Source organism: Acinonyx jubatus, chromosome B1, assembly GCF_027475565.1.
Source record: "Acinonyx jubatus isolate Ajub_Pintada_27869175 chromosome B1, VMU_Ajub_asm_v1.0, whole genome shotgun sequence".
In the NCBI taxonomy this organism is placed as follows: domain Eukaryota; kingdom Metazoa; phylum Chordata; class Mammalia; order Carnivora; family Felidae; genus Acinonyx; species Acinonyx jubatus.
This window is the reverse complement of record NC_069382.1, coordinates 31,330,714-31,338,788: the sequence shown is the minus strand read 5'-3', so window position 1 is coordinate 31,338,788 and position 8,075 is coordinate 31,330,714. Positions and strand designations below refer to the sequence as shown.

Here is an 8,075-nt window from a genome sequence, read left to right as displayed (position 1 = left end):
GGATTTGTGAAGTCACCTAAAATTGGCTCAGATGCACTGAAGATGTGTTTCCATGAGAGCTGCAACAATTTCTGATGTTAGAACCCCAGACCGAAATCTGTATACAGACTGTACCGTGGTACCAATGAGGCAACGAGGAGAACCCTGGCCTACAAAAAAATGACGTCCTTACCGGAAATCCAAACGAGTCTAGATACATCTTCAGGATCACACAGACTTTCAGGACTCAGCCACTGTTAGCCGCTCCTGCAAAGTTTCCCTAAGAGCTATTCCCAGAACTAGGAAGAGTCCGTTGCAGACCTGGGTACCAGTGCTGTTTCAGCACAGAGGCCCTTAGTCTCTGACCCTGCTAAGAATCTGGGTGTCCATCTTTTTGAACATTAGGAGAGGGATTTAGGGCTTTTAACATTCTTCTTCCACACAACCATCCCATTCTTGTCTGGAAACTGTGTCAAGTTAGATACAGATATTTTCAAGAAAGTTGAATGCCATGAAAGGGGAAAGCTGCAGAGAGAAGAAAGGACACGGACATTCTAAGACTAGTGCTTACGAGTCCAAGAAACAGGATCATCTTCCTTAAACCCTGTCTCTGAAGTTCCGTGGAGCTCATAACCTCTGTGCTCAGCCAGGTAACCAACAAGGAGGGGGTATGTGGCTCTATCAAGGGAGAATTCCAAAGGGGCCACTTGGGAAAGTCACATGGCTTTGGCTCCTCTTTAAGGCGAGACACGTCTTGCTCCGGGACGCAAAGCCTGGGACACACTAAAACATGGGAATTTTCCGCGCTGCTTGGAGGAGAGTGTTGAAAGCCAATATAAATTTTTCAAACATTCACAAAGAGTGAATACCAAAAGGGACATGTAGACTATTTAGAAAGTGGACGGAGCTGGGAATGAGTGGATGACTTTGAGTATTTGTGTACGCGCATGGACTGAATCTTTGCTTCTGCCTTGGGCTCTTCTGTAGGAATCTGTGGAAGGTACGCGTTCTTGCCCATGGGTCAATAAAATGATGGGAAAAGTGGGGGAGGGGATGCAGGACGGGGGATAAAAGTCTAGTAAGTAACTGCAGGAATAATCACACACCTTTTAAACTCGTTACTACTTGTTTGCATCATTTTCATTTTACATCAGGAAGAGAAATTCCTCTCTCTTCCAAAAAGGTCTTAATTTCTACCTCTACTTACAATAAGTTACACGTTTATTTATTTAAATAATTGTAAAACATTTTAAAATTTTTCCCTTTTTTGTTTTTTTTTTTTGTTTTTGTTTTGTTTTGTTTTTTAAAGAGATTAAACTATAAGCAAACACACATACAACATTTCATCATTCAGTTCAGGTTTCGTTTAAGAATGTCTTCCATGCTGGTACCCTGTTGTGTTCAATTTTTTTTTTTTCTGCATAAACTAAATTGGTATCTGAAAGGCTTCATAGAAAATAGAAACTTTCAACTTTTTTTTTCCTACAAAGAAAAACAAATAGTATCCAAAATATTAAGCATGAATTGTTTGCCAATTTTTTTTTCTTAAATATTTTACAAACATAGGAAGGTGGTTCTCATAATGTTCATAACAAAGAATTGCATTTCTGCTCTTAGCACTGACTACGTCAATGACATCTTTTGTCCTTGTCCCCAAGAGGGTCAGTTTGTGTAGCCACCATGAGAGCTATCCAGGAAGCGGGAGACCAGGTGAGATGCGGCTCCTTGCACACCCAAATCTGTCCGTCATGTTCGTTCTGGGGCACAACTCTCCCCAAAGAGCTCATAGTGCTTTCTTCAGTATTGGTCCATCAGAGTAAGTAGTTTTGTGCTATAAGAAAGCAGTTCCTCTTCTTTACATCGGGGGCACGACAAGTCCAGTCATGGCTGCAAGGAAAGAGTGGCACAGAAATGAGACTCAGAGATGTTGACACTCGTGTCTATAACCCGGAGTGAGGGGCGGGGGGTTGGGACTGACAGAGTCTGGTACAATCCGGGGAGACGGTGCACTGATACGGGAAACCATTTTCTCCAGGTCTGGTCTAGCAGACAGCCCGGTCAGAGGCACCGAAGCCTTACGGAATCACTGACATATACACAAGGCTTGTTGAAGTTTTGTTGGGAGGCCAGGAGCTATGTTTTGTCTTGTTGTGTATCAACGGGTTGTATTCTTGACAGAACAGAGGTAAACATGTAAACTACTCACATCCTTGCATTATATTCATTTTGTAGCATCAGACTACAAAGAAGATTGTATGGTCTCAAATCAGTTGGAACAGGAAAGAAAGCTCCAGGTGCTGAGCCTATAGCGCCACTCACCGGGTGTCGTTTATGACCTGTAGGGCTTTCTATCCATCCTAGGTTTCTATCCATTCTAGCTGAAATGTGATGAGATTTTTTCTTGTTTTTTTCTAACTAGCTCATCTTCCTTTGGTGCTTACTGCTGATACGCGATGCTCGTTCACTAACAAAATGCTGATCCCCTGGAATAGAAGACTTAATTGTGTTCCTAATCTGGGAGTCACCCGATCCCCACTCTTCAGCCCCTAGCCAAGTGTGGTGCTCAAGGTCTCCTCCATCTAGTGAGGAGGACACACACGATACCTGTTGGGGGCATTGGGTTCAAGGCTTCCCCTTGATATGGGAAACAATGTAGCCTCGGCAAAATGTGGAAAAGTCACACGGCAAAATGCACCCTCTGACCTTGGCTTTCGGGTGATGAACCCATTCTTGGGAATCAGCAGAGCAGCTTCCTTGCATCAAACCTGAAAACCCTATCTAGAACTTGATGCTTTGAGTTTTATTGTCTCTGTCTCATCTAGAGCTCACCGGATACATAGAAGCATTTTGCTGAGTGGTGCTGACCAAGCTTCTAAGCAAATGGCCGAGATTCTTCCTGCTTCCCCCAACACCACCCCTCTTCCCTCCTCCCCTCCTCTTCCTCCCCCGCCCCTCCCTCTGCCCCTTCTCTCCGTGCCAGCTAGTCTGCTCGGGCAAAATTGTCAGCCGCCTATTTCCCTGCCCATACGGCCTTTATTGAATGTTTGTGAGATCTGGATTAAGGTCTTACACAGCTAGCAAAGCCTTAATTATTTTTGCCTGTATTACTATATACTGAATCGATGTAACTTTTCAATAAAGGCAGTTCAATTCTGGACACTCCCTGATGATTTGGAGACATAGCAACCCTAGTAATTATCCCAGAGTGTAGGAGGTTTTTTATTTTATTTTATTTCTTTTCCTGGAGGGAGCTGGAAAATGAATCAGGCACATAGTGCATAATATTATCTCGACAATCTATACTCATCACTGCAAATGCCTGATAAATGAGGTAGAAGCTGGGAGAGTGAACACTACACGTATAACTCTCTGGCAGTGGGATTCTGGCTCACGTTTTCAACTTTAACTTGTCCATTACACTTAAAACTCATCAGCCCCTTCCTTTTTCTGGGTCCTTGGGGAGTTACCCAAGCTGCTTAGGGCAGAGCCGCTCAAAGAAGAAGATCCACTGCCTGCAGGAAGAACAACAGATCTCACATATTTTCCTTCTTCCTACTCTCACCTCGGGCACCGGGTGGGCTGGATCTCCGCTACATGGTGACCCTGACTTTTTGCTTATAGAAACCATCGCCAACAGACAGAAAGCAGACGTTAAGTGGAGAAAAAGTAAGCATGCTCACTGTCGCGAGGGGAGCGTGCTTAAAACCGCACTTTGTTCCATTTCTTTCTGCCTTTGGCGTTTTCCAGGAAAGCAATAATCCCCCTTTGGTCCAGGTGGAAAGCAGGTATGGGCGAAGGGTGAAGAGAGGAACTGCACCATGCCTGTCCCCGGGGAGACAGTGGGCTGTCGCAGCACAGGCTCTGGAATCCAAACGTCTGAGGTCACCTTGCTTGTGTGGCCTTGGGAAAAACGACTTAACTGAGAACGGTGATAATGGTACGACCTTCCCTTTTTGGTCACATGTGCGGCTTGGGCAAGGTAATCCGTGTAAAGTGTTTGGGTCACTGTCTTGCACGTGGTGCTCAAAAACGGCAAGCCTCAGAGACGGCTGGTTGCACGTGACCTCTGCAGATGATTGAGCCCCTCTCATCTTACAGACCAGCCTGTGACCACCCAGGCACCTCCAACCACACTCTTACTCTCCCGCCGTCTGTCTCTAGAGAGACGCGGCTTCGTGCTGATCGCCCCGGCAATCCCAAGACTCCTTCGCTCGGGGACTGTGGCTAGCTCGTTTGAAGCCAGCTTGTTTTTTCCTTCTAGGCATCAGCAGGACACCTGGTAGCATTGGACCTTGAAGTTCTAGTCACCTGATGCCAAATGAGGAAAAGTGGGAGTCTGCACTCCTAATTTAGGCACGGCTCTCCCCCTCCACCTCCTCCCTACTGTCTTCCTTCTTCTTCAGGCTCAAGTTGCCAGAGGAATTTAGAGGGAATTGTAGGATTCCCAAAGAGGCTCGGGACATTCCAGCGATTCTATAGAAAGGAGACTAGATCCCAGAGCCTGTGCCTACGCGCAACTGATAAAATCGTCACTCCTGCCGACACGGAACGTGTGGCTCAGCCACCTCCTCAGTCTAATTATTCTGACCTGTGGGGGACCAGAAGCTCACATGGCTGAGGACCCTAGGGAGGGTCTGGCGACTGCTGTCCCTGCACAGAAACCTCACTATGACCGCACAGACCCTTCCAGCATTTGGGGCCAACTCAACTCTGAACGGGTCACACCACAGCTAGACTTAGGCAAGCAGCCACAGGCAGGGGGTAGATTCCGGGTCATGGGAGCCGGTGTAAGATCTGTCCCGCATTCCTGAGGGCCAAAAGCCAGGCAGGGCCCATCGTTGAGTATCTTCTGCCCAGAAGATCTGAGGCAACCAGCTCAACTCGCCCAACTGAGTGCACGCGAAAGAGAGATAAAGGAGGGAGGGCAAGTGGAAGTGAAGTCGTACGTTTCCTCCTCGAAGTGAAGCTGGAAATGTTGGCAAGGGTTGCCTGCAAGGAGGAAAGGGCCGCATCCCTCCCGACTTCCTCCTACACCTGCACTCCTTCTTAGCCTTTCAGGGGGCCCTCGCTCTACATTTCCCCAGCGAGAACTGTGTGGCCCCCACTTGGTTAAGGGACGTGACTAAAATCACAGCACTTAGAAAGGGGAGACATCATCACCGACGCCGGCAGGCAGAAGGGAAAGACACACCAAATATTCGACAACTGTATCCACTTCCCGGTCTCGAGATGAGGCCATTCATAGAAAACGTTCTGAGCATATCCCCCAAGGACGGGATGGAAACCACTGGTTGTTGAGGAGAGACCAGGCAGGTAGTGACACTGAGCCGTGGGCTGAGCCTCTTTCTCTATGGATCAGCCATCTAGATTAGAACCAAACAGATCTATATTGTCCCCCTCAAATATACAGATGTTTCCAACTACTCACACGTTGGATGGCATGTTTCCCAGCTGCTTGTCTCATTGAAAGTGAAAGAATTTTCAGGGACCTCTTCTTAGGGCTGAGCTTCCAGTTCCCATTTCACAGTTTGTCTGTCCAGTCACTGGACTTTGAGGAGACACCACTGTCTCTTATGGTAGAATGGGACAGGAACCTACCGTGCCTCCCAGAGCTCTGCTCGGCCACAACTGGCAGATGAACCCTCACAGGTGACCTAGAGGGTCGGGAATCTACGCATAATCATAAAGCTACTAGGCAGATGCCGTCCTGGGAACGGCACAGGTCATCTGAGGTTCTGCTGAGCTCAGAGGCTCTGATCCATAAGGGGTTAACCAAACCTCTGCCCTGCTCCGTTTTAGCCAATGCTGCTAATCGTGAATGTTTTCATGTCAAGACATGAAAAAGAGCCTAAAAATAATGTGGGTCGTCAGGATCCATGGTGTCGAGCAGGTTCCAATTTGTTCTTTTGCCATCAGCTGGCTCCCATTCACAGCGAGATGATTAGATTCTCGTGCACTCATCACATTTGTGTAATGTTATGTCATACTCTATTTTCAGACATTGCTCAAAAATGGGTTGGATGGGCGATATTCATTTTTGTTCTTAGACGGTGTATGTCTTTTTTCTTTCTTTCTTTCCTGCCCCACCCCTGATCAGGCACCTGCTATCAATCTGACTGGCATGTAACCAGAACTCTCACAATGGGCTGGTTGCTCCCAATGGATCCTGTCCATTTGTGCCATGGGAATATGTATGCAGTGTAGACAGGAAGACAGGTAAGCAGCAATCACCATACGGTATCTGATGTGGCAACGAGGCACCTTCTGGGAAACGGTGACACGGCCCTGTGGAAACCAAAGGTCTGGGGAGTCCAGACACTCCCGGAGGGTGTATATGGCTCTATCATAGTTAACCCCGTGACCTCGAAGAGCTGTCCGACTTCTCTCTTTTCCTCCATCTTGCTCTTGGGTGGAGTACAAGCTCAGTTGTACAAGCCATCTGTGACCCATGGTGAAAACACCAAAGCACCTCTTTGTAAGTACATGGTTAAAGATGGGGAATGATGCTGTGCTGTTTGCTCTTACTCTGCTGGCCCTGTGGCCCATCTAATCATGGCGGTACCAAAGTGGTACCTTTGCTTACCTCTGAATCCATTTCCATTGCCACTGGAGCAGGCAGGTGAAGGGGAGCCTTGTGGCCTGATGACAGGGGCAAAGGCACTCTTCTGTTTGACAGCAGGAAAAACCGAAGAGGAAAATGGAAGGATGGAGGACGTGCTAGAAGATCCAACAGTAGGACTTGATGACATGACTGGAAAGCAAAGGCACAATCCTCTTAGGAAGGGACAAACCTAGGAACGAAGTCCTTTCTTCAGGACATACAACCAACACACATTACTCATTGGTTCCAGGCATTGTCCCAGATTCTGGGGATTCAAAACAAAGTAGAATGCAACAATGTCCCCGCCTTGCCCAGTGGAGGGAACACACAGACAAAATAATGAACAGGTTCACAGTCCTACTGGAGAACATACACGATGCTAAGGAGACTCAGCAGACAGAGTCCTCTTCTGCCAGGGAGTCAGGAAGACAGCAGCAGGAGGTAATACGATGATAGGTCTTTGCTCACAACTAGAAGCTTGACAAGAGAACACTAAGACCAACATCGGCAAAATCATCAAATCTACTCAAGAATGGAAACCTCTTTTTCACCCTAAAAAGAAGTCCTGGCTGGGAGCTCTGCGCTTCCCTGGTAATTCTCAGTGCTCCAGAGGTTTCATCTACAGGGTTAACATCTCTGAGAGTACCATCTCTATGGACCACTGCCTCATTAAATGTAAACGTTTATTAACATCTAGGAGATTACCTCCCTCTCTCTCTCTCTCTCTCTCTCTCTCTCTCTACTTTCAAAGCCCCTGGGAAATGAAGTTGCAAGTTAGGCCCCTCTGATGTAATGTGTAGAAAAAAACACCAATATTAACACTAAAATTACTTAAAGGAAGCCAAAAGCTAAGTGTTGTAATTTCCAAGAAAAATAAAGGCAGTTTCCACAATGAAATGCCCTACCTCTTAATGTCAGATACTCCACCAAGTTACATCATACAAGAAGATAATTTTATCTTTTCTGTTCAACTAGCTCAAGTAAGGGGTAATCTCCAGTTCACAAGGGTAAAATTGGCAGATACAGCATCTTGGAGAATAAGGTCAAGTTCCAGGGATTCATTTTAGCACTGTCTCCAGAATTCTGAACTATCATATGACATGGTGAAGGAATTACTGAAACCTAATGGTCAAGGCTAGGAGTGCTAACTTCTGCTTCGTATCTTCAGTGACCCAGCTACCCAACAAAGTAAATTTTGAAAGTGAGGACATGTATGTGACTTATGGTTCAAAGACCAAGTATGGGGTGAATTGAAGGTCAGCTGTTCTGATGTCCTCTGTAAGACTCCATTCCCGTTTCTTGTCTCTCCATATTTTCTACCTCCATATGAAGATACACTTTGGGCTATGTTCACACAATTACATATATAAAATCACCATATAGCATCCCTGCAATATGATGTCTTTTATAGCCAAACTACAAACCAAAGACCTCAAAAAAAGAGCTTTATCTAAAAACTGCTCATCCTTATGTAGTCCTGATTTAAGCGCAGAAA

General features: G+C 46.3%; 1 protein-coding gene across 1 annotated transcript in view; it reads right to left on the bottom strand.

Annotated features, from left to right (window-relative positions):
* Nucleotides 1–1,432: 1,432 nt before the first annotated feature.
* EBF2 (EBF transcription factor 2) overlaps nt 1,433–8,075 on the bottom strand; it is a 193,878-nt gene continuing 187,235 nt past the window's right edge. Inside the window, exons 15-16 of the mRNA XM_027077364.2 lie at nt 6,563–6,730; nt 1,433–1,866 (exon numbers count right to left, since the gene is read on the bottom strand). Of these exons, the coding sequence (XP_026933165.1) occupies nt 1,835–1,866; nt 6,563–6,730 (200 nt within the window). The 3' untranslated portion in view covers nt 1,433–1,834. The remainder of the gene's footprint in view (nt 1,867–6,562; nt 6,731–8,075) is intronic.